The sequence below is a fragment of the Papio anubis genome, chromosome 7 (assembly GCF_008728515.1).
Source record: "Papio anubis isolate 15944 chromosome 7, Panubis1.0, whole genome shotgun sequence".
Taxonomy (NCBI): domain Eukaryota; kingdom Metazoa; phylum Chordata; class Mammalia; order Primates; family Cercopithecidae; genus Papio; species Papio anubis.
Window position 1 is genome coordinate 155,899,714 of NC_044982.1, and position 26,001 is coordinate 155,925,714.

The 26,001-nt window shown below is 50.3% G+C and overlaps 1 protein-coding gene and 2 long non-coding RNA genes across 3 annotated transcripts; 2 read left to right on the top strand and 1 right to left on the bottom strand.

The window, feature by feature from the left end:
• Positions 1 to 1,682: 1,682 nt before the first annotated feature.
• On the top strand, positions 1,683 to 6,170 carry LOC108586673. The gene is made up of 2 exons (XR_004185227.1): positions 1,683 to 2,917; positions 4,734 to 6,170. It is a non-coding gene; the product is annotated as an uncharacterized LOC108586673 (long non-coding RNA).
• A 1,796-nt stretch (positions 6,171 to 7,966) lies between these two features.
• LOC108586674 (neural Wiskott-Aldrich syndrome protein) lies at positions 7,967 to 18,499 on the bottom strand. The gene is given in 5 exon segments (XM_017960476.3): positions 7,967 to 9,863; positions 9,865 to 10,036; positions 15,653 to 15,673; positions 15,675 to 15,727; positions 17,066 to 18,499. Coding segments are annotated over 5 exon segments (420 nt in total). The 5' UTR covers positions 17,093 to 18,499; the 3' UTR covers positions 7,967 to 9,716.
• Positions 18,500 to 21,808: 3,309 nt separating this feature from the next.
• On the top strand, positions 21,809 to 25,782 carry LOC108587015. The gene is made up of 2 exons (XR_001905184.3): positions 21,809 to 23,682; positions 25,682 to 25,782. It is a non-coding gene; the product is annotated as an uncharacterized LOC108587015 (long non-coding RNA).
• Positions 25,783 to 26,001: the final 219 nt, after the last annotated feature.

The window sequence follows — 26,001 nt, forward strand, 5'->3', positions numbered from 1 at the left end:
TACTGATTTCCCCCTTCTCCCCATTCCCTCCTTCCCCTATCTGTTGGAGGCTTGCAGCTGTCCTTTTGCAGTAGACACATGGTGGTCTCAGGAGCTAACATCAGCCCTTCTACAAGCCAGGGGAACACCAAACACTTGCCTGTCAATCGAGCTCCACTCAGCGGGGTTCAGACAAGCTCAGGGACCACCCCTGGCTCAGCAGTGCCGACTGTAGCCTTGTAGCAGTTACTGCTGCACACACGTGAGGACACACAGGAAGGGTACGCATTTGATACAGGCTTCCCATGGAAATACCTTCTCAAACCTGGAGCGGGGTGAGAATGTGGCAGTCCTCGGCCCCTCCTGGGTCAGAAGCTGGCTCAGCCCAGCGTTCACAGAGGCCAGCCTCCCAGAGCCCGAGAAGAGGACTGCGCCAGGCGTGGTCACTGTAGGATGCAGATTGTGCAACAGGAGCCAAGGGATGGGGAGGCATTCTGGTCAGAGACTTGGAAAGCTTCTGGAACAGGGTGAAACATTCATCAGGTGACCCAGGGGATAGGCTCTCCAGGAAGGAAGCCCAGTTCCAGTTCCAGCAGTAGCCAGAGTTCTTGGCATGTTAGGACGCTGGGATTCTAGCCTGGGGCGGTGGGGCGGTGGGGGGGATAGGGGTGGGGTGGGGGCGGGCGGGAACAGGACAAGGCCTGCGGCAGTGCAGGAACCCAGCTGGGGCACCCTGACCCTCCGGCCATGCCCTTCTGCTCCCGTGTAGGGGACAGCAGAGGGGAGCTCGGGGACTGACATCCCAAAGGCCTGGTCCCCTCCTTGCTCTCGCAGCCAGTCCTTGCTGTAGGACAGTGACCCATGTCTGCAGCCCGACCCAGCCCACCCACAGAGCCCGGCGTCCCAGAGCTGCTGGGGGGCACGGTGGTCGGGAAGTGAGTGGTTGGGCAGTCCTCCGCAGGGCTGCTGCCAGGTATCAGCCTCGGAGGTTTCCCTGAAACACAGCCAACGCCCGCAAAGACCTGGGCAGACCGCATGGGCCAGGGGGCCAGGGGACCGGGTCCCTCAGAGGTGTCAGAAAAAAGCTCCCCGGAGGACGCCAGGCTGCTGAGGCCCGTGGCTGACACCAGGGGGCAGGGCGGGGCGGCGGGGACAGCTCCGGAGGAGGGAGCCGCCCAGACCCAGCCCGGGGGACGCACGAAGAGCGGGCGTGGTGGGCGCCTGCTAGCTCCGGCTTGCGGTGTTGGGCCTTGGGGACATCGCTCGTGGAGGGGAGAGCCCCGGGCCCCGGCCGCCCCGCGCCGTGGCCGGGAAGGGGGACACAGCCCACGCGTGCGGCGCCCGACGGCTTCTCCCAGCAGCCCGAGCCCCAGCGCAGGCGGCGGCCCGGCCCCTTTGTGCCTGGCGTGTCACGCGCGGACGCTCCCGCCGCCGCGCCCGGGAGAGGCCCCCGGCACCCCGGGCCCCTTTCCAAGCACAACAGCGGCCCCGCCGCGGCCCCGCGCTGACCCACTTTCCCTCCCGCCTCCTCGACCCGAGGCTGAGAATCCAGCGGCCGCCGCCAAGCAGGTGCGAGCCGTCGGGCGGGGCGCGCGGGCGGCGGAGAGGATGGGCCCCTGAACCACCCCGCGCGCCCCACCACAGCCTCCCGGGGCGAGCCAGGTTTCCGGGGCGGGGACCGCGAGGAGGAAGAGGAGGAGGGCACGGCGGGGGAACGGGAGGGAGAGGACCCGGGGCGGGGGAGGGACAGAGGAAGGGGGAAAGGAAGGAGGGGTGCGGGAAAGGAGGAGGGGAAGGAGCGGTGGGAGGAGGAGGAGGGGTGCGGGAGAGAAGGCCGAGAGGGAGGCGGAGGGAAACCGCACCCCTGCCTCTTTCCTGGGCCGTGGCCAGCCGGGGAGGAAATGTTGAAATGGGCGAAGTGCACATCCGCCCCCAGGCCTAAGGGGTCTAGGGCTCAGGCCGCACGGACCCCGCCCTTCCCAGCCCTTCCTGCCTGACCTCTGCCACCGATGGGCGAGCCCCGTTGCTGGGAGGCGGTTCCCTATGGAGCCTGGATCCTCCCCCAAGTTCAGCCCGCCGGAGGCGTGTGCACTTTCAGATGAGAGCACTTGTTCACCGAATGACCGTGCGTACTTGGGGGGACATCTGGCCCCAGAACCTCGAGGAGCAGGGTGGCTAATGCCGTGGCCTGGCACTGGGAAGCGCCGGTCCTCCGTCCCTTTCCCTGCTCCTCGGCACCCCAGGCCCCTTGGGGCGTTCTTACACTGCCTGAGGCAGACCTGGAAGAGTCCCCTGAGCCAGGGCAGGGGCTTTGCCTGCTTCGTCCTTGTTCACCCCTGTGCGTAGCTACTACCTATTACCTACCCACCTGTCCACAAGTGTCAGTGACTGATATAGGGGAGTCACAGTAATTCACACATCTATCACAAAGGGACATGGATACTCACACTTCCTTCATATCCCTACTTCCAGGCAGCCATTGTTAATGGGTGGGTGTGTACAGTTCTGGGCACACACCAACATGCACCGATGCGTGTTGACATGCTTTGTATAGAAGAAACGGGGTCAGGATATCATGAAAAGAGCTAATGGGTAATGAGTATTCATCAAATGCCAAGCTCTTGGTCTGAGCACTCCGCAAATATTAATTTAATCATCACGAACCTCAGTAAAGTTTATTACTATTACTCGCATTTTTCAGATGAGGAGCCTGCGGCACAGAGAGGTTAAGTAGCCTGCCCAGGATCACCCAGCTACTAAGAACTGAAGTCAGGATTTGAGCCTGACTCCAGAGCTCATAAGGGAAACAATGAGGCCTCCCACTTTTCTATGCGTAATTATTCCATGAATTACTGTTTCCACTAGGAATGTGTTCTTTCCTGCAACCAATGGAAGATTCCCAGAAGAATCTAGAAGATTCCTAAGAACTACTGGCTATGTGGGTTTGAGATTTTTTTTTTTTTTCTGAGATGGAGTCTAGCTCTGTTGCCCAGGCTGGAGTGCAGTGGCATGATCTCAGCTCACTGCAACCTCCGCCTCCCGGGTTCAAGCAGTTCTCCTGCCTCAGCCTCCTGAATATCTGGGATTACAGGCACCTGCCACTATGCCCAGCTAATTTTTGTATTTTAAGTAGAGACGGGGTTTCACTGTGTTGGCCAGGCTGGTCTCGAACTCCTGAACTTGTGATCCACCCACCTAGGCCTCCCAAAGTTCTAGGATTACAAGTGTGAGCCACCACGCCCGGCCGTGTGTTTGAGATTTCTAGAGACATTAGTAAAGCCCTGCAAAACAGTGGGGACCTTACAGCAGCCTGCAGGTTCAAACTCCATACTGGACTCCCACCTCCCCAACCCCCATCCCCGCCCCACCAGAAAAGGACCCTCCATCCCCTTCAGGTCATAGAGTGAGGAAGAGGGAAGCCTCAACAGGCCCATATGGCCCTGGTAATGGGCCTGGTGACATTTGGGCAGAGAATCCCAGGGCCCTGCATCTGCAGACCTGGGACAAGCAGCGAATGCCCAATGGGAGTGCTAGTGGCATTGCCTGGCCATGGCTCTGTCCACCTGTGGCATCATGTCCCATGGGCAAAGTGTCTGAGCAAGCCTGCTTCTGCCATTGACCTAGGGAGGCCTCATGACACCTGCTCATTGTCCAAACCTGTTCTTTCTGGGCACTCAAGATTCTGAGTGTCCTCCAAAATCAGATCTTTTTCTGTAGTTGTTACTATGGGTTAAGAACCCTCCTGTCTGATACATACAACTGATTGCAAACTTTTAATTCTTGCCAATCTGATAAGCAAAAAAAAAAAAATTCCTGGATTTAGTTTACATTTCCTTCTTAATAGGGAGGTTGGGTAGAGACTTCTTGCTTTGCTCATGCCTGTAATCCCAGCACTTTGGGAGGCTAAGGTAGGAAGATCCCTTGAACTCAGAAATTCAAGCCAACCTGGGCAACATAGCAAGACTTCATCTCTACTAAAGGAAAAAACAATCCATTTTCCTCTTCTTCCTGCCCAACAGATCTGTGGCTGGGCAGCAGCTGCTGAGCTCCACTGCATTTCCTGCCTGCTTTACAGTTAGGCTTGTCCACAGGACCAAGTTCTCAGCAACAGAGTAAGAGCAGGCCTGTGATAGGAGGCTCTTCTCTGCCTGGGCCTCCAAGCTGCCTAGTATCTGGCTGTGGCAGTGCCCTAGGGGAGGTCAGCAGCGGGAGAGAAGGGTCCTGGGGTTTTGGGGGACCAGGAGGAGCAGAGCTGCTGCTCAGCCTAGACCCATAACCTGAGAAAGTAAGAGTGAGGGCTCATTTTGTGTGTTAACTTAAACATCTGGCCACATTGCTCAGATATTTGATTAGACACTATTCTAGATGTTTTTATGAAGGTATTGATTGATTGATTGATTGATTGAGACGGAGTCTCACTCTGTTGCCCTGGCTGGAGTGGCACAATCTTAGCTCACTGCAACCTCTGCCTCCTAGGTTCAAGCGATTCTCGTGCCTCAGCCTCCCAAGTAGCTGAGATTACAGGCATGTGCCACCATGCTCTGCTAATTTTTGTATTTTTAGTAGAGATGGGGTTTCACCATGTTGGCCAGGCTGGTCTCCTCACCTCAAGTGATCTGTCCGCCTCGGCCTCCCAAAGTGCTGGAATTACAGGCCTGAGCTACCACACCTGGCGAAAGTATTTTTTAAGATAAGATTAACCTTTAAATCAGAAGATTTTGAGTAAAGCAGATTATTCTCCACAATGTGGGCAGATCTCATCCCATCAGTTGAAGACCTTAAGAGAAAAGAGACTGACCTGCTCCGAGCAAGGAGGAATTCTGCTGGCAGACTGCTCGTGAACTCCAACTTGGAATATCAGTCTCCAGCCTACCAGCTTACTCTGCAGATTTTGGATTTATGAAGCCTCCACAATCGCAGAAGCCAAGTCCTTAAAATAAATCCCTTAAAACAGTTCCCTAAAATAAATTCTTCAAAATTCCTTAAAATAAATATGTGTGCATGTGTGTGTCTGTGTATATATATATCCTATGTAATGTCTAATATAGATCTATAATATATATTAGATAAATAGACACATATTTATCATATATATGTGTGTGTGTGTGTGTGTGTGTGTGTGTGTATGTTTCTCCTATTGGTTCTGTTCTCTGGAGAACCTAATACCGAAACAGATCTGTTTTTTCATCTACCCTCTGTATCATCGGGTCTCTTAGAACAGGTGAGCCTTACCCTAACTAATTCAGAGGTGGATTCGTTTTCATGCATGTAGCTACTTCTTGTTTAGCTTCTATTATCTGCCTGCATTTTAAGGTTCTTTGTCTTCATATGACTCCAGGAATGTTATATATTAAGTATATTAACCTTTTGACTATTATATGTGTTGCAAACATCTTCTTGCAGTCAGTCACTTGTCTCTTTATTTTATTTGGAGTGGCTTTCAACCTAGAGCAGTGGTCCCCAAACCCAGGGCCACAGACTGTTCTCTGTCTGTGGTTTGTTAAGAACCAGGTTACATAGCAGATGAGTGGCAGGTGCGGGAGCATGACCGCTTGAGCGCCGCCTCCTGTCAGATCAGCAGTGGAATTAGATTCTCATAGGAGCACAAACCCTACTGTGAACTGTGCGTGTGAGGGATCTAGGTTGCGCCCTCCTTATGAGACTCTAATGCCTGATGATCTGAGGTGGAACAGGTTCATCCTGAAACCATCCCCACCTCAGTCCGGGCCTGTGGAAAAATTGTCTTCCATGAAACCGGTCCCTGGTGCCAAAAAGGCTGGGGACTGCTGACCTAGAAGATATATTAGTTATGACTCTTGGTGCATACTCGTGACAGAAATCCCACTCAACCTACTATAATGCAGAGGACAGTTCACTGAGCAACTCAAATAATTGCCACCTTTATAATATTGAAGCTTCCCACAGGAAACATAACACATCTCTCAATGTATGTCCTTTAATACGATTAAAAATGTGTCTTCATGTAGGTTCTCCAGAACTTTGGTTATGCCTATGCCTAGATTATTTGTGATAGTTGCTGGTTTTGCAAACGTCCTCTCCAATTGATTATTTATTGGTATCTATGGAAAGTATTGGTTTTTGTGTATTTGCTCTGTGCCCACTTGCCATCTGACTGGTTCTTATATTTTATTGACCCTTCAGAGGATATGAATTATGCTGATTTTAATGTCTTCTCCTGATTCCTGCATTATTATCCTGTTTTCTCCAGGGTTCTGTCTACTTCTTCTGCAGGCTGTTGGTTTCCTTCAAATGTCTGGGGGTTCTTGATTATCCGATCCCATTTGTAAATGAGTGCCCAGACAGTGGTTCTCAAAGTGAGATCCACAGACGCCTGAGTTCTTAAGACTCTTTCTGGGTGTCTGCAAAGCCAAAACTATTTAATAGGAATAAAAAAGACTTTTTTTTTCTGATGGGTGTTCAGGTGCTCGCTTCAGCAGCACATATACAAATGGGTGTTCAGTGGAGTTTTCCAGAGTCTACATGATGTGTATTATCACTACAGCTTGAAAGAAGAAGGAGGTATGAAAATCCAGCTGTTGGCTGGGCATGGTGGCTCATGCCTGTAATCCCAACACTTTGGGAGGTGAGGCAGACAGATTACTTGAGGTCAGGAGTTTGAGACCAGACTGGCCAACATGGTGAAACCCCATCTCTACTAAAAAAAAAAAGAAAAAAAATTAGCTAGGCATGGTGGTGCATTCCTGTAATCCCAGCTACTTGGGAGGCTGAAGCAGGAGGATTGCTTGAACTGGGAGGCAGAGGTTGCAGTGAGCCGAGATTATGCCACTGCACTGCAGGCTGGGTGAGACTCTGTCTCAATAAATAAATAAATTAAATTAAACACATAAAATTAAAATACATAAAATTAAAACAACAACAAAAAAGAAAATCCAGGTGTCTATTAAGCCAGACATTGGGGAGTTTTTGTTTGTTTTTGTTTTGTTTTTTTTGAGACAGAGTTTCACTCTTGTTGACCAGGCTGCAATGCAGTGACACCATCTCAGCTCACTGCAGCCTCTGCCTCCCAGGTTCAAGCGATTCTCCTGTCTCAACCTCCTGAGTAGCTGGGATTACAGGTGCGCACCACCATGCCTGGCTAATTTTTTGTATTTTTGGTAGAGATGGGGTTTTCCCATGTTGGTCAGGCTGGTCTGAAACTCCTGACTTCAGGTGATTCACCCACCTCGGCCTCTCAAAGTGCTGGGATTACAGGTGTGAGCCACCACGCCTGGCCCATTGGGGAGATTTTAAAAAATATAAAATGGGCCAGGCATGGTGGCTCACGCCTGTTAACCCAGTACTTTGGGAGGCCAAGGTGGGCGGATCATTTGAGGTCAGGAGTTTAAGACCAGCCTATCCAACATGGTGAAACCCCATCTCTACTAAAAATACAAAATTAGCCAGACATGGTGGCACATGTCTGTAATCCCGGCTACTTAGGAGGCTGAGGCAGGAGAATCGCTTGAACCCAGAATGCAGAGGTTGCAGTGAGCCGAGATCACACCACTGCACTCCAGCCTGGGTGACAGAGCGAAACTCTGTCTAAAAAAAAATATATATATATATATATGTGTGTGTGTGTGTGTGTGTGTGTGTGTGTATACACACACACATATGTATAATGATGTCACTCTTCTTACTAAATTATTTTTAGAAAAAATGTAGCTATTTGCTTTTTGTTTTGTTTTGTTTTGTTTTTTTGAGATGGAATCTTACTCTGTCACCCAGGCTGGAGTGCAGTGGCACAATCTCAGCTCACTGCAACCTCTGCCTCCCAGGTTCAAGCGATTCTCCTGCCTCAGCCTTCCGAGTAGCTGGGATTACAGGCGGGCGCCACCACACCCAGCTAATTTTTGTATTTTTGGTAGAGATGGGTTTCACCATGTTGGCCAGGCTGGTCTCCAACTCTTGACCTCAAGTGATCTGCCCACCTCGGCATCCCAAAGTGCTGGCATTACAGGTGTGAGCCACCGCACACAGCCTGTATAAGTGTTATTTATGTTAACATGCCATTATTAATATTTTAAAATAAATGAATATTGAAAATTTTTTCCACTTGAACTTCTACTACCGTAAATATCAATAGATACAACTCATATGAATGAAAGCCCGCTGAGACCCTCAGCCATTTCTAAGAGGGTGAAGGGTTCCTGAGTGCAGTGTGTTTGCGATCTGTCGGTCTCAACCAATCATTCTTGCTGTGCAGAGTAGTTCTTGCACACAACTAAACCGCCACTGTCTGACAACCCTGGCACCACTGGGCACTTGTGGTCATGGGGACAGGCTGGGAGGTTGCAAAGGCAGAGTGCCTTCCTGGGCCTCTGATCTGGGCCACTCTCCCTGTCAGTGTGGCTGACGGTGCCTGGCAGTCACCTGGGCAGGCCCCTGCTTCTCTCTTTGGGCCAGTGTTGGCTCTGGAGGCTCCCGGTGCATCTTTGTCTTCAGCCTGAATGCTGCACTCAGACTTGACCCTGGGGCAGGCAGGACACTGCCTCAGCCACCTGGGCAGCCCTTTGTGTGATTACCCCATCCAAGCTCCATGAGTCATTCCTTCTCCACTGCCCCCACCCTACCCCATTTCCAGACTTGAGGGTTTTTAAGATGGTCTCCCACCTGCATGCCATTGGCTGTAATGCGTTTCACCACAAATCTGATCTCCTCTGCTTTATATCTTCCAGAAATTTGCCAATGTTCTGGTCTGTTGGTGGCATTTTTCCTGGTTTTCAAGGGCTTCTAAGTGTTTTTATATTTATCTTACTACATCAGATGGCGGGGGAGATGGGTAGGAGAGGTGCAGTTGAACCTTGAACAATGTGATGGTTGGAGAGCCAAGCTCTCACGCAGTCAGAAACCCTTGTGTAACTTCAGGCTCCCTCCAAACTTAACTAATAAATAGCCTACTGTTAACTGGAAGCCTTACTGGTAACATTAAAAAATCAGTTCACACATACTTTGTATATGTATTTATACTGTATTCTTACAATAAACTAAGCTAGGGAAAATAAAATGTCATTAACATCATAAGAGAAAGTATTTACTAAGTGGAAGTGCATTATCATAAAAGTCTTCATCCTAGTTATCTTCACGTTGAGTGGCTGAGGAGGAGGGGCTGGTCTTGATGCCTCAGGGTGGCGGAAAGGAAGATGTGGAGGAGGTGGGAAGGGAGGCAGGAGAGGCAGGGATACTCTGCGTGTATAACTGATTGAAAAACCACATAGGAGGCTGAGGCAGGAGAATGGCGTAAACCCGGGAGGCGGAGCTTGCAGTGAGCTGAGATCCGGCCACTGCACTCCAGCCTGGGCAGAGGGAGACTTCGTCTCAAAAAAAAAAAAAAAAACCTCCCTGTGGGTGGACCCGCACAGTTTGAACCTGCGTTGTTTAAGGGTCCGCTGTGCTTGAAAGTGTTAGTCAGCAGTCCTGAACGAAATGTAAACAATGGTTGAATGAAGGAGCAAGGGAGCCTGAAGGGTGGGGAGGGGCGGGTGTCGGCAAGGACCTTCCTCCAAGACAGGGTTGTTGCCAGGGGCAAATGGTGACTGATGATCCACAAGAAGGTGTACCTGTGTGACAGCACCTGTAAACCAGGTGGGATCAGGGTGCGGCCTGTCGTCTGCTGTCGTCAGGAGCTCAGCAATGGATGGAAGTCCTAGGGGGACAACACACTCAGCTTAGCAGCAGGTGCCTCTCCCTTTGGGCCTAATTTAGCCGATGGGAGTTTAATTTAGCCACGGGGGCGTAATTGCTAGAAGAAAAGGGAAGAAAAAACCTGATGCCCTCACCGCCTTCCAACCTTCCAATCCTGACTCTTCAGGAAAACCCTGGCTCTCAGACGTCTCCAGAGCGCCTGGCCAAGAGTGAGAAGGTGCCGGCTGGCGTGGGGGCGGGGGGGGGGGGGGGGGGGGTGGCAGGATGCTCCCCAGAGGCGGAGAGGGGCGCAGGGAGGGTGCTGCAGGCGGCCTGGGAGTTTGGGGGCGCCGCCCTTCCTCCTGCCTTGGGCACGACCGGTGGATACTGTCGAGTGTGTTGTGGTCCCCTTCTTAGGAAAAGCACAGAGAGCCCTTTAAAGATGTGGACCGGACAGCAGCAGGGGGCCCAGGGTGACCACGGTGCAAATCAGGGAAAGGAAACGTAGGTCGCCACACATTTGATTTAAAAGAAAATAACTTCCCTCCTGAAGCAGAGGCTGGGCTAGGTGCCCTGGCACAGGCACAAAACCAGAGCGAACCCTTGCCGCTGCTCTGGAACGTCGGGCCACACCCTCCGGATATGGGAAAGGCTTTCTTCTCTATTTCAAATGACCCTGTTTCGCCTTTTTTAGATGCAAATGTTTATTTGGTCTGACTCTGAAATACCTCGGTGCAGCTGAAATAATTGAAGGCAGCCCCGTAAGCAGCAGCACTTCCCGACCTTCTCACATGCAGACCCTCTGCTGGAGCCGCCAAGCGCCCTCGCGAGACACCTGAGGGGCGGCCCAGCCCCTCCCTCCCTGGGCCGAGCTGGCCGTGCCGCAGCTGGTCACCCGCACGAGGACCTCGGGGTTGCCCTGCAGACTGGCACTTCCGCAGGGAAGTGATGGCAGCTGCCGTGGAGCCAGCATTTGTCGGGGACCTGGCACCCAGGCCACCGGCTCTGGGAGAGGGCTGCGGGGCTCACCTTTCAGGGATTAGCTTGTGCAACTTGACTTGTTCCCCCAAATCCTACAAGTACAGAGGATGTGCAGAAATCTGAGAGAGAAACAACCTCCGCAGCTCGTTGTTGTGGGGATTAAATTAGTAAGATGCCTAGAAAATACGATTCAGGAGTGTGGGTGCGTGTGACTTGGTGGTGGGTGGGCTCCACTCACCACCCTCCCTCTGCGCCTGTCCGAGGCATTTGAACCAGAGCAACTCCATTTTGAATAGGGGCCGGTAAAATAAGGCTAAGACCTACTGAGCTGCATTCCCAGACGGTTAAGGCATTCTAAGTCACAGGATGAGATATGAGGTCGGCACAAGATACAGGTCATAAAGACCACGCTGATAAAACAGGTTGCTGTAGAGAAGCTGGCTAAAACCCAAAATGGCAACAAGATGTGTCCTTTGGTCGTCCTCACTGCTACACTCCCACCGCCACCATGACAGTTTACAAATGCCATGGCAACATCAGGAAGTCACCCTATATGGTCTGAAAAGGGGAGGCATGAATAATCCACCTCTTGTTTAGTATATATTCAAGAAATAACCATTAAAATGGGCAAACCGCAGCCCTTGGGGCTGCTCTGTCTATGGAGTAGCCGGTCTTTTACCCCTTTAATTTCCTAATAAACTTACTTTCACTTTATTCTGTGGAAACGCCCTGAATTCTTTCTTGCCCAAGATCCAAGAACCATCCCTTGGGATCTGGATTGGGACCCCTCTCCTGTAACACACCCACCCAAAAAGTGCTTGCTGATCTGAGGGTTCACAGAGTCAGTGGCTGCTGTAGTGTCACCACCTTTTATAGATGAGAAAACAGCATCAGAGTTTGTTGTTGTTGTTTGAGATGGAGTCTCACTCTTTCTCCCAGGCTGGAGGGCAGTGGGGTGATCTTGGTTCACCTTCCAGTTTCAAGGGATTCTCCTGCCTCCCAGAGTAGCTGGGATTACAGGTGCCCACCAAGCCCAGCTAATTTTTGTATTTTTGGTAGAGACGGGATTTCACCATTTTGGCCAGGCTGGTCTCGAACTCCTGACCTCGTGATCCGTGGGCCTCTGCCTCCCAAACTGCTGGGATTACAGGCGTGAGCATCTGAGTTTTTAAGTCAGAACTGGAGCCTGAGCACGACAGGTGCCAGAACCCGGCCGTTCCCCGAGGGGCTGGCCTGCCGCACAAGGTCCGCCAGCTCTCGCTCTTTGGGTGTGAGGTCTGGGTGGTTGCGTTCTTGCGCCTGCGCTGTGCCTGGCCGACGGGTGTGCAGGGGGTCCTCTATTTCGCTCGGTTTTGCCTGGGACTGTGTGCCCTGTGTACTGCGTCGTGTTCTCAGCAGTGGATCTCGGTAGGCACAGCTAGACTTGGTCCTCAGTGGCCCGCTGTGCCCTGCGGGGGACCCTTTTGCACGTACCGTTCCCCCTGGCAGTTGCCTTCCCTCCCCAGGTCCTGGATGGCTCCCACTGCTGGCCAGGGCTCAGGCCGGATTCTCTACTCGACTCAGCGAGGCCCCTGCAATGTGCCACGATGCAGGCCCTCCCAAGTGCGCCCATTGTCCCATCCTGGGCCATGGCAGCTCCTGACACAAAGCAGCAGCTCACATATGAACGGTGGTGGTGTCCCTGGGGGAGACGGAGAAAGAGGGGCTGGCAAAAACCAGGCGGCACAAACCTAGAGCGGCCTTGCCTTCACTTCACACAGTGCGGTGGGCCTTTCCTCCGCCAGCGTGAGCAATTGGAAGCCGGCCTGAGCCCAGTTCCCAGCTCTGAGAACATTGTGCTTGTAATAGGAGCGAGCGGTGTGTTTGGAGTTGGTTCCTTGGGGTGGGTTCGTGGTCTGGCTGATTTCAAGAATGGAACCCTGGGCCTTCCGGGTGTTATAGCTCTCAAAGATGGCAAGGACCCAAAGGGTGAGCAGCAGCAAGAGTATTGTGAAGAGCAAAAGAACAAAGCTTCCACGGCATCCAAGAAGACCCGAGCAGGTTGCCGCTGCTGGCTTGGGGGAGGGGAGAGGCAGCTTTTATTCCCTTATTTGTCCCCTCCCGTGTCCTGTTCCTGTACTGTCAGAATGCCCTTTTCTCAATCCTAGCTGGGATTGGTTAGTTTTAGAATTCTGCTGATTGGTCCATTTTACAGAGCACCGATAGGTCCATTTTACAGAGCACTGATTGGTTCGTTTTACAATCCTCTTGTAAGACACAAAAGTTCTCCAACTCCCCATTGGACCCAGGAAGTCCCGTTGGCTTCACCTCTCAGTGGGACTGTGTTTAGGGGACAATTCCACCCAGACACAGTGACCTGACCGTGGGGTACAAAGCTGGGGCCCAGACAGCCTTCCAGACAGCCTTTTACTATATTGGGGATGTGGCTTTATGGAGTCATGCTGGCCACTCCCTCCAGAAGAAGCCTGATGGATCAAAGATGGAAACCAAAAAAATACCGGAAGAAAATGATTAAAACAAAAAAACAACTGTTGGCCAGGCGCGGTGACTCAAGCCTGTAATCCCAGCACTTTGGGAGGCCAAGGCGGTCAGATCATTTGAGGTCAGAAGTTTGAGATCAGCCCAGCTAACATGATGAAATTCCTACTGTGCTAAAAATGCAAAAGTCAGCTGGGCATGGTGGCGTGCTTGCAGTCCCAGCTACTCAGGAGGCTGAGGCAGGAGGATTGCTTGAACCCAGGAAGTGGAGGCTGCAGTGAGCCAAGATTGTGCCACTGCAGTCCAGCCTGGGTGACAGAACAAGACTCTGTCTCAAACACACATACACACACACACCTGTAATCTTGGAGAGGGTTGAACTCTTTAATGATCTTGCAAAACCCTGTGGCCATAGCAACATAATTGATTTATTCTACCAGATAAGAAAAAAATATATCTGCATGGCAGAAAACATCCTGCTTAAAGTTAAAAAAAAAAGATACATAGAAAAAAAATATGGCACATTCCTAAGATGGAATTTACCCTGCAGTCATGAAAAAGAATAAGGTATACTTAAGTGTATGTGAAAACAGAATCTTATGCATAATAATATATGTAACTTATGGCACAGGCAAAGGGCCACTATAAATCAAAGAAAGAAATCCAACAACTGAATTGAAAAATGGGCAACGGGAAGAAATCCTTCACAGAAAAGAAAAATGCCTCTAAACATTTTAAAATATGCTGAGTGTCATCACAATAAGAGAAACGCAAACTGAAATATCAATGAGATCCTACTTTCCACTATCAGATCAGCAAGTTCCAAACTTTGACAATGGCCTTTCGAGTGAGCTGAAGGGACATGCTCCATGGGGGAATGTAGTCACATTTAGCAGAACTGCACACACATGTGCTCTGGCCCGGCAAGCCCACTTCACAGTCTTGTCAAGACATGTAATACAGAAGCTCATCAAAGCATTGTAGTGATTGGAAAAGGATAGGAACAACTTAAGAACTATCAGGATTAATTACATCACATCCCTAGGTCAGGTCTGCATTACCATGCAGTCATTGAAAAAGAGGGCGGTGGCTGGGCGTGGTGGCTCTCCTGGTGCAATCCCAGCGCTTTGGGAGGCTGAGGCAGGTGGATCACTTGAAGTCAGGAGTTCGAGACCAGCCTGACCAACATGGTGAAACCCCATCTGTGCTAAAAATACAAAAACTAGCCGGGCGTGATGGCGGGCGCCTGTAATCTTGGCTACTCGGGAGCCTGAGGCAGGAGACTCGCTTGAACCTGGAAGGCGGAGGTTACAGTGAGCCGAGATCACACCATTGCACTCCAGCCTCGGCAACTCCGAGTGAAACTCCGTCTAAAACCAAAAAAAGAAGGAGGTATATTTAGGTCTATGAAATGCAGCAATCTTCAGAGTATATTGTTTCGTGAAAAAGAGGAAGCTAGAGGGTATGTTCTAGACTTATCTCATTTGTTCGAATGAGTGTATGTGTGTGTGCACACAGAAATTCCTGGTAGGATGCATAAAACATGGACATTCGTATGTTTCCTCTGGTGCTATGAACCAAATGTTTCTGTACTCCTCCCCACAAATTCATATGTAGAAATTATCAGCCCCAGTGTAATGGCATTAGGAGGTGGGACCCTTGAGAGGTTAGGTCAAGAGGATGGAGACCCCAAGCTCTCTTCCTCTTTCTCTGCCATGTGGCCAACTGCAACCTGAAGAGAGCCCTCCCCAGGACCCAACCATACGGGCACCTTGATCTGGAACTTCCAGCCTCCAAAACTATGAGAAATAAATGCCTGCTATTTATAAGCCACCCAGTCTGTGATCCTTTTTCATAGTGGCCTGAGCTGACTGAGACCGCCAGGTAAGAGACCTGGGGTCTGGGGTAGGTAGCATTCCCATTGTCTCCTTTATTCTGTTTGAATGTTTGACTCCAAGCATGAAGGACATTTTTAGTTCTTTTGTTTTTTTGGGTTTTTCTGAGACAGTCTCACTCTGTCGCCCAGGCTGGGGTGCAGTGGTGCAATCTCCACTCACTGCAACCTCTGCCCCCTGGGTTCAAGCAATTTTTGGGCCTCAGCCTCCTGAGCAACCAGGATTACAGGCATCTGCCACCATACTCAGCTAATTTTTGAATTTTTAGCAGAGACGGGGTTTCACCATGTTGGCCAGGCTTGTTTTGAACTCCTGACCTCAGGTGATCCACCCACCTTGGCCTCCCAAAGTGCTGGGATGACAGGGGTGAGCCACCATGCCCGGCCATTTTAAGTTTTTTAAAACAGTCAAAGCCATGCCTGGGGGAGGCTGCAGTCTGGCTCTGTCCCACCCTTGCCTGCTGCTAGTTGTACGTGGGGCCAGCCCAGCTGCTCCCTGGGTCAGGGTCTACAAGGCCAGCCCTGGAGAGGCAGATCCACAACACAGCCAGCGCAGCACCAGGACAGGTGCCCTGGGCTGAGGTCTGCATGGGGCAGCAGAGGCAGAGCCTACCAGACCTGCAGACATTTCTGCAATTGATTATGTTCTTACTTGTCCCTAAGATGAGCACTTACCTAGGCGTCGCTGATGCCCTCTGGTTGGGGCAAGGGGGGCGTCCCAAATCTGATGCTGGAGCAGCAGGGGATCCCCTGTAGGTAGAGACCAGCAGGCAGGCTCTGTGCCGTGGGCTAGCTGGTGCACCCAGGACACCTCAGCTCACACCGTCCTGGGAAGGACTGCCAGCCACTTCACAGGCAGAGCACAGAGGTGCTGGCTCCACCCCCTGTGTGTGGGTGGCCCTCTGTAGTCACCAGCCTGGCTGTCTGCCTCCTTGTTCCAGGCATGGTCTCAATGGCCTCAGGCCCTCCCTCCTGAGCCTGATTAAGAAGCAAAGCACTCTGCAGTAGGGGACACTCTCTTCTTAGGAGGAGGCCGTGATTCTCACTAATAAGTGCTTTTCTTCTACCACATCGTGTACATTAAATGTTCTTTTGTTGTTGTTGTTGTTTGCTTTTTTTTTTTGGATACGAAGTCTTGCTCTGTCGCCCAGGCTGGAGTGCAGTGGCCCAATCTTTGCTCACTGGACCCTCCGTCTCCCAGGTTCAAGCGATTCTCCTGCCTCAGCCTCCTGAGTAACTGGAACTACAGGCATGCACCACCACACCCAGCTAATTTTTGTATTTTTAGTGGAGACAGACAGGGTTTGACCATGTTGGCCAGGCTGGTCTCGAACTCCTGACCTCAAGTGATCCTCCTGCCTCGCCCTCGTAAGTGTATATTTTTCTCTTACTTTTTTTTTTTTTTTTTTGAGAGGGAGTCTCTCTGTCACCAGGCTGGAGTGCAGTCGTGCCATCTCAGCTCACTGCAACCTCTGCCTCACAGGTTCAAGCGATTCTCTTGCCTCAGCCTCATGAGTAGCTAGGATTACATGTGTGCGCCACCAAGCCCAGCTAATTTTTGTATTTTTAGTAGAGACGGAGTCTCACCATGTTGGCCAGGATGGTCTAGATCTCTTGACCTTGTGATCCACCCTCCTTGGCCTCCCAAAGTGCTGGGATTACAGGCGTGAGCCACCACGCCTGGCCATGTATATTTTTCTAAACAGACACCTGACCGTGCTGAGGTCATCCATTGAAATTCCCCAGCACTTGCTGGCTTCCCTGAATTCAGCTGAATTGCACGTGCCCACTGCTGCTGGGTAACCTATGGCAGGCACAGCTGTGGGATGAAGCAGGCAGTGTGCACACATTCCACTGCACAGTCTGTGGCCTGGCCAAGCCCCTGGGCATTTGAGGCTCCGGGCAAGGCTTCGTGTCCTGACAGTTTTGGGTAGGGGCAGGAGGTGGGTGAGCCCAGATCCCAGCAGCAGGCATGGCTCCCTGGGTTTTCATGTCATCTGTGCCGTCTTCTACCAGGATCCTGCAGCAGCTGAAGGGAGACCCCTCTCCTTTTAAGGGTTAAACCCCCAATGGCACAGAGCAACTTACCTGCCCTTGCATGGTGAACACTCCCATCTTTATCACATCAGTAATTCTTGCTAAAAGCAGATGTAATTTTGAAGGTGGGTAAAAGTAACTTGAAAAGTCGGTGGGCAGATGGCAGAGAGCCTGCTCATCCTTCTTTCAAACTGTCATCAGTCGCACAGGTCTCAGCTGCCATCTCATACTATTATTATTGCTATTTTGCATGTGTGCACACCTCTTTCCGTGGGTGTGGAGGGAGGGGACTGAGCAAAGCCTCAGGGAGGCCACATACGTTCTCAGCGCCATGCTTGGCTGGTGACTGGTCATGCACCATTGGCAGGGCCTGGAGCACGTGCAGGGAACAGAGTTCCTGGCTCTGCACACTCAGCATGTGTGTTTCATACTGTCACCTGGCTGGCTCCTCTTTCTGGGTTTGTGTGAGCAGAACAGAACACATGCTGGGGACAGGGCTGGCCGGAGGGGCTGCCCAGGTCATTTCCATCTTGGCGATGATGACACCACCCTGAGCTCATTTATTCTTCACAGCAATCCCAGGAGGTGGGAACCACTGTTATCCCCATTTTCCTGATAGGTAGACTGAGATGTGAGTGAGGGGAACAGACGGGACGAAGCTAGGACCCAAGGACAGGTGAAGGCAAGGAGGGAGGATGCTGCTAATAATCAGGGCCATTCATTTGGCCCGACCCAGAAGCTTGGGCAAATGGAGGCAGCTGGCACTACAGAGGCCATGGGGCAGGAGCAGTGGGGGCCAAACCAGAGGGCTTGATCCGCACTCTGGGAAGCTGTTGAGATCCCAGGTTCCTTCCACGGCATGCCTCAGACGAGCCTGGAAGTTTTTCTTTGGGGAAATTGTAGAGAGGTGGCTCTAGGCTCAGGCACTGAAGGACAGCAGAAGGCAGAGGTGGGGCTCTGGACTAAAAAGGGGTCCAGGTATAAGAAGAAAGGCTTCGCCTACGCTGAGGAGATCCCCAAGACCCCCCCCCGACTCTACTCCCAGGAAGTTGGCAGCATGACCTACATGCCCCAGGCAGGGCACATGTCCCTCAAGAGAGACCTAAACATGTTTGCAGGTGAGGGCTGGCCAAAAAAAATCTGCTAAAGCCGCCGGTCTAAAATCATCCCCTGACAGCAAGAAGTCTTCAGTGAGCTCTTCAGGGCTGTGCCCTTGGAGATGAACCAACTGTCCGTGGTCATTGAACACAGGAGTGAAGCAGCCAACATGGAGCACAACCAGGAACACGTAGGGAAGAGGCACTCGGAGGAAGCAGAGGGAAGGGGCAGAGCAAAGCTTAACATGAAGCCCCTATCAGTCACATTCTTGGGAGCTGACAGAGTAGATTGCATCCAGGAAACAAGATTGGCATTCTAGGCCAGGCATGGTGGCTCATGCCTGTAATCCCAGCACTTTGGGAGGCCGAGGTGGGCAGATCACCTGAAGTCAGGAGTTTGAGACCAGCCTGGCCAACATGGTGAAACCCCATCTCTACTTAAAATACAAAAATTAGCCAGTCATGGTGGCCCATGCCTGTAGTCCAGCTACTCAGGAGGTTGAGACAGGAGAATCACTTGAACCCGGGAGGTGGAGGTTGCAGTGAGCTGAGATCACGCCACTGCATTCCAACATGGGCAACAGAGCAAGACCACACACGCACGCACACACACCCCCCCAAAGATTGGCATTCTAGGAAAAAGGGATCAAGGGATCATCAAAGCTCAAGAAAGAGGACATTTAATAAATAGGATAGAAGGTGGAGTCAAGAAAATTGCTAGAAAAAAGACAAAGAGATTGACAATAAGACACCAAAGACAACTAGCATGTCAATCAGATGATTCGGGGTGCCACTAATTAGAGTTACAAAAGGTGAGACCAGAGACAAGGGGGAGACATTTTAAAATAAATAATACAAGAAAATTACCAAGTGAAGAATGGGAGCCTCTGAATGGAAAGAGCCTGTTAAGGGCCATCATTTTATAATTCTACACCAAGGTGTGTCACCATACAATCTGAAAGCATTCAGGATGAAGAGAAAGCCTTGTAAGCTGGAGGTTGGAGGTTGCAGGGGAGAAGAACAATACACACAAAGATTTAAGGATGAAATGACATTAGACTTCACAATGGCAGCACTGGAAGACAGGTGACAATGGAATAATGCCTTTGAAATTTTGATGGAAAATCATTTTCCACCTAAATTTCTATATCTTTCCAAATTATTTTTCAAGTATAAAATAGTATAACTGCATTTCTAGGCATGCAACATCTTTAAAACTCTTGCCTCAAGAGATACTGGAGGATGCGTGCCACCCAAACAAGCAGGTAAACCAAGAGACAGGAGGACCTGGGGTGCAGGAAGCAGGACCTAGCCCAACGGGCAGGCCAAGAGAGGCCCCAAGGTAACAGTTGGTAACAACAGAACAGGAAGTCAGAGGGCCCTGCGAAGAAGGCCTCCAGGGAAGGGGAACTGCCAGCCTATGGGATGTGTTAGAGTTTGAAGCAGTTGTTGATAGGTGTTTGGCAGAAATGTGGAAGTATCTGGGGGAAAGTTAGCCTTAAGGACATTGACAACTTGACAGAGGAAGCATTTTCCTCTGGTGCAGGCAGCAGGAGTGGATAATGAAAAAGGAACAAGTTCATTGCACACTATTGGGCTCTGCAATTAACACAATTTGATAGTCCTAGTAAGGTAAACACTGATTATTAACCCAAAATTATGATCTAAAGATATATTGGGATGATGGGTGGGGGAGGAAAGTGGGAATACAGTGAATAGCAAGTGTCGAATCACCACTATTATGGTAGAAAGTCAACAAATAATGTCAAAATATAATGAATAAAAATAGCCGTATCTCCTTATGTTTTCAGAAGCAGATTTAAAGAAGGAAAGTGGTGGCCCCTGGACTCTGGAATGAGAGAGACGGGGAGAGAATGCTGCATAACTGTTTGGACTGTACACTGCATGTGTGCATCACTTTTCTAAAAATACAAAATTCATAAGGAAGAGGCAGCCCTGCCAGTTGCTGGCTGCCATTGTGAGCTCTTTGGAGAATGGGATGCGGGTGCAGGAGTGAGGGCAGTCGGCAGCAGGGGGGCCAGGAGACTCTGGTGAGTTTGAGTCTTTAAGAAATGGAAGAAGTTTCCATCCAGTGGGCAACTGGAGGCAGACATCCTGGATGTGAGAAGCCAGCAGGGCTTTTCTGTCTTCTGCAGGAACTCCTGCTAAGCTGTGGCGGTTGCATTTGTTGGTGGGAAATGGCCCACAGAAGAATCCAGCCCCCAGTGCTGAGGTGCATCTGATGGGACTAGGAGAGTGATGATCCCTAGGCAGCTTGGAGAAAGTAAGTGGTAGCATGGCTCCTTTGTGGTGGGATTGGAAGGATGGAGGGGAAAGGAGGTTGGGTGAGGGCCTCTGCCTCTCAGGAAACGAGGCTGAGTCAATATGGTGGGAGCAAGGCCAAGATTCCATCTCATGCCAGGAGACAGAGCCATGAGTCCCCCGATTTCAAGGACCAGGTGAAATCACGGTTCTTGTGGCCCTTTCCTTTCCTTCATTGGGGTCTGTGCTGGCCCCTGTCACTGGCCCTTGCTGAGGGAGGGGCAGAGAGGTGGTCTGCAAGGGAGGGAGGAAATGGGAACCAGAGAGGTGAGAGGCAGAGAAGGGGTTTGACTGCTGGAGGCAGCTTAGGGGAAGGCTGACCCTAGCCCCAACTCAGCAGAGCCAGGAGGCAGAGATGTGCGTGGGTGGTGTATTAGTTACCTATTGCTGCATAACAAGTAGCCCCAGAACTTAACAGCTTAAAACAACATACATGTATATCTCACATAGTTTCTGAGGGTCAGAGATTTGGGAGCAGCTTAGCTCATGATTCTGAGTGTCGAGGACACGTGTGAGATTATAGTTGAGCTGTCAATTGGGGCAGTGGTCTCCGAAGACCGGACTGGGGTGGAGGAACTGCTTTCGTGTTCTCTTATGTGACTGTGCGCTGGAGGCCTCTGTTCCTCTCCACATGGGCATCTCCAAATGGCTGCTCAGGAGGTGGCTTCTCCTGGAGCAAGTGATCATACAGAGATAGAAACACAGACAGAGAACATAACCAAGAGAGAAGCCATGGTGCCTTTCATAACCCAGCCTTGAAAGCGGCATGTCATCACTTCTGCTGTATTCTGTGGTCCTAGATGCAATGTGGAAGGATTCCACACAAGGCTGAGAAGGCTGGGAAGCAAGATCACTGGGGGTCATGTTGGGGGTCATCTCGAAGGCTGGCTGAGTGCAGCTCATCAGTTGGGCACCTACTGTGTGAGAGACTCTGAGCTTCAGGCTGTGGCTGTGATAAGGTCTTGAAGAAACACCTGCTCCCAAGGGACTTAGGCTGTCAGTGGAATTCCAGTTCTTCTGTCTGTATCCCTCACTGTAACCAGTCCCTCACTGTATCCAACACTGTAACTGTATCCCTCCCTGTAACCAAGGGATACAGTGAGTATCCCTCACTGTAACACATACACACACACAACTTTTAAAAATTGTTATCTATTTATTTATTTTAGTTTTGAGACAGGGTCTCACTCTGTCACCCAGGCTGGAGTGCAGTGGTGCCATCACAGCTCATTGCACCCTTGACCTCCTGGGCTCAAGTGATCCTCCCACCTTAGCCTCCCGAGTAGCTGGGACTACAGGCGCGTGCCACCACGCCCGGCTGATTTTTGTATTTTTGGTAGAGATGGGGTTTCACCATGTTGCCCAGGCCGGTCTCGAAATCCCGAGATCAAGCAATCCACCCACCTTGGCCTCTCAAAGTGGAATGAGATGACAGGTGTGAGCCACCGCACCTGGCCTTCAATCCTAATTTTAAGAATAGAATCGTTGGCTCCTATCTGCTTCCTCTTTTCAGTCTTACCACACTTCCATGTTCCTTATTAGTCTTGTGCTCTCTCTTTGCTGTAAGTTGGGCATATTTTATTAATTCCACTCGTCAGATGGGAAAACTGAAGCCACAGAGATAGGCCAAGTATTGGCCAGAGGCCTGACCAGTGGTGATGAGCCCAAGGGTGGGAGGACCAGGAACAGAGCTAGAGGCTGCAGGTTCCTTAGACGCCCACCTCCGGTGGTGGCTTTCCCGTTCCTTCTTACGTTCCACAGATGCCTCTGTTCTAGGCACTGGGGACATGTCATGAACAAAAATGCTCCAGCCCCTTCCCTGTGGAGCTTATGGCCCAGGAGCAGGACCAGTGTCGGCCCAAGTATTTCACAGATAAGTACTAATTACAAATGGAAAACACCGATTTGAAGGCAAGTGCGGGTGAAATGAGACTGCAGGGATCCTGACTTGGCTCAGGGCCCGGGAAGCGCCTCTGAGGAGGAGGCCCGGAGCCGCGGGTCATTCCCGCCTGACACCCGATCAGAGAACAAAGAGGCCCCAAACCTTTCAGTTATCTTCAGGCTAATATTAGTGTGAGAGACATGTGAATAATTTACTTTTTTCGCAACAAATGTTGTTAATACCTCAGGGTAAAAAGGAAAAGATGGAGCCCCAAATTAAACAATGAAGACAACCTTCAGTGATGTGTTTCTGCATCAGGCAAGGTGTCTTCTTATGGGAACAGCAGAATCACCCAGAAACAGGGGTCTAATTATAGCAGTGCCATCTGCGGCACTAAAATAAGAATGATTATCAACACTATCTTTCAGGTTTTTCACTAAGTCGGAACAATTTGCTAAAAATAATCTGTACTGTATCTGCAACGCCCCCAAACAATGTGTGTTTTCCCGTCACTGCGACTGCCAGCTCCCCACGGGCCAGGCCAGGAGGCCGAGGGGGCCGTTCAGCCTTGCTGGCAGCCTTGTGCCCTGTTGGTTGGCTTTCGTTGTGAGCATTGTCACGGGAGCAGTGGGAGGTGGGTGGAGGGAAAGTGAAGGCTGGATTCCAGCCAGCTCGGGAGGGCCACGCAGACACCAGCTTGATTGAAGAAGGCTGGGTGCGTTTCCCAAGAGCCTCCTGGGGGTTTCAGGGCCCGTGGCCAGATCATCAGTTCCTGGAATCCTGCTTGGTCCAGAGGGAATGAGTCATACCCCCACCCCCAGCGTAAGGGATGAAAAGACAGAAGCCAGACGCGAGTTCCCTTGTGTTCCATGGGGAGGTTTCCTTTTAGATGAGAATACTTAGGTCCCCAGCCCAGGGCACCCCTTCCTGAAGTCAGAATTGCAGTGGAGTCTGCAGGGTCACAAAGAGGCCCCGTAAGCAGAGGGACTGAGCTCAGAAAGGCGGGTGGAGCAATGATGTCATTTCATCCTGGTCACAGGGCCACTGTTGCCTATATAGAACATTTGTGTGAATAAAAAATAAAAATAAATTTTAAAAAAGAGACCTAACCTAATCTAGTGTAGGGCATGCACTAGATTTCAGAATCCACTTGCCTCCTGACTCAAGGGAGTCTTTGAGTAGTATGCAACCTGTACAACTGTTCATGGCGCCCTGTGGTTGCCATAGTCATGAGAATTCATGTATGCCCCACAGCACCAAGGGCCTCTTCCTCAAGCCAGAAGAGGCCCTGCTTCAGACTCAGCAACTCTTTTCCCTGAGCAGAGCAGGCTGGACGCATTCAACACTGCCCTTCGGATTTCCTTAGGGTATGGGCAATAGTGAATTCATGTTGGTTAGTAAGTTCTTAGGGTAATGATTTTCAAGCTGTGTTCTGGGACTCCCGAGTGTTTCCAGGAGGAGCTCAAGGCTGATGGGGTAGGGGAGGTAGGCTGAGCAAAGAGAGTCCTGGGCCCTCACCCCTGCTTCACCGTGGAGAGCTCGCTTTTTCTTTCTGCCTACTTGTTGGACTGCTAAGTTAGAGCTACTTTGGAAGACAAGATGCAACAGAAAAACTGCCCTTAAAGGGCCACGTCCAAAATGTTCATCATGAGATAGGGACTAAATCATGTGTCCAGATGTGTCCATAGAAAAGTAACAGGAAATACGAGGTGACATCATCTGGACCCCAGTCTGGGAAAAGGAGCTGGTTAATTCAGACAAACCTGCCTACTGGAAACAACTAGAAATCTTAGAACATATTTAAAATATTCTTTAAAAAATGTGTATTTTGTTTATCTTTTAACTGACGTATAATAATTTTAAATATTTATGGGATACATAGTGATGTTTTAAAACATGTAAGGTATGGTGATCAAATCAGGGTAATTAGCATATCCATCATCTCAAATATTTATCATTTCTTTGTCTTAGGAACATTCAATATCTTCTTTCTAGCTACTTGAAACTATATATTATGTTATTGTTAACTATAGTCATCTTACAGTGCTAGAGACCACTAGAATTTATTCCTCCTATCCAGATGTAGTTTTTTGTTTTGTTTTGTTTTGTTTTGAGACAGTCTCACTCTGTCACCCAGGCTGGTGGGCAGTGGTGTAATGTCAGCTCACTGCAACCTTCCCTCCCAGGTTCAAGCCATTCTTCTGTCTCAGCCTCCGGAGTAGCTGGGACTATAGGCACACACCAACATGCTGGCTAATTTTTATATTTTAGATAGAGAGGAGATTTCACCATATTGGCCAGGCTGGTCTTGAACTCCTAACCTCAGGTGATCCACCCTCCTTGGCCTCCCAAAGTGCTGGGATTACAGGAGTGAGCCACTGAGCCCAGCCCAGATATAGTGTTTTAATCCTTTAACAAATCTCTTCCCAGCCCCTCCTTCCCCTACCCTTCCCAGCCTCCAGTATGCTCTGTTCCACTCTTTACTTCGATGAGATCAACTTTTTTAAGCTTCCACATATGAGTAAGAGCGTGTGGTGTTTAACTTGCTGTGCCTGGCTTATTTCTCTTAATATCATGTCCTCCAGTTCCCTCCATGTCGCATGAATGACAGGATTTGCTTCTTTTTATGGCTGAATAGTATTCCATTGCGTATATACAGCACATTTTCCTCATCCAGTCCTTGGTTGTTGGACAGATAGGTTGATTTCATACCTTGGCTGTTGTGAATAGTGCTGCAATAAACATGGGGGTGCAGATGTACCTTCAATATCCTGATTTCCTTTCCTTTGGGTAAATGCCCAGTAGTGGAATTGCTGGATATATGGCAATGCTATTTGTAGTTTCTGAGGAACCTCCGTACTGTTCTCTATAGTGGCTGTACTAGTTTACATTCCCACGAATACTGTATAAGAGTTTCCTTTTCTCCATAGCCTCACCAGCATTTGCTATAAAAATACTATCTTAAAAGTGCCAAAGAACCAGCAAGATAATGAAGAACTGCCAGGCCAGCTTCCGGGGAAAGTATGCATTAAAAGGGATAAGAATATTGGGGCCTTTGAAGCCCCTTTGGGTTTAAGGGACAGAGTTGAGGCTCAGGGGCCACCCAAGGTGGGGAGTCAGGGTGGAGGCCCTTCCCACACTGAAGGCCAACACCCTTGGGGTAAGGGTAAAGCAGCAGGCAGCCACCTCAGGCAGCAGTCAGGGGCACCTGCACCAGGTACTTCAATCAAAGGTAACTGAAGACAGGGAAGCGGGAGGCAGGTTTCAGAGGGCTGAATTTTCTACCCAGGGAAAAGTTTTTTCAAGAATAAGAAAAGTATAAAGACTGAGGGAGTTCATCACCAGCTGACTCTTCTTGCATTTCAGTGAGAAGGAAAGTGATCTCAGAGGAAGGTTTGAGGAGGAAGAAAGAGTGAAGAACAGGAAGTACTGAGAGGGTGAATAAAAGCAACCATTGATTGCATAAAGCAGTGTCTTAGTTTTCCATTGCTTAGAACAGAATACTTGAAACTAGATCATTTATATGGAAAAATAGTTTATTTCTTTCAGCTATGGAGGCTGAAAAGTCCAAGGTTGGGGACCGCATCTGGCAAGGGCCTTCTTGCTGGTGGGGACCCGTGGCAGAGTCCCAAAACAGCTCAGGGCATCACATGGAGAGGGGACTAAGCGCGCTAGCTCAGGTCTCT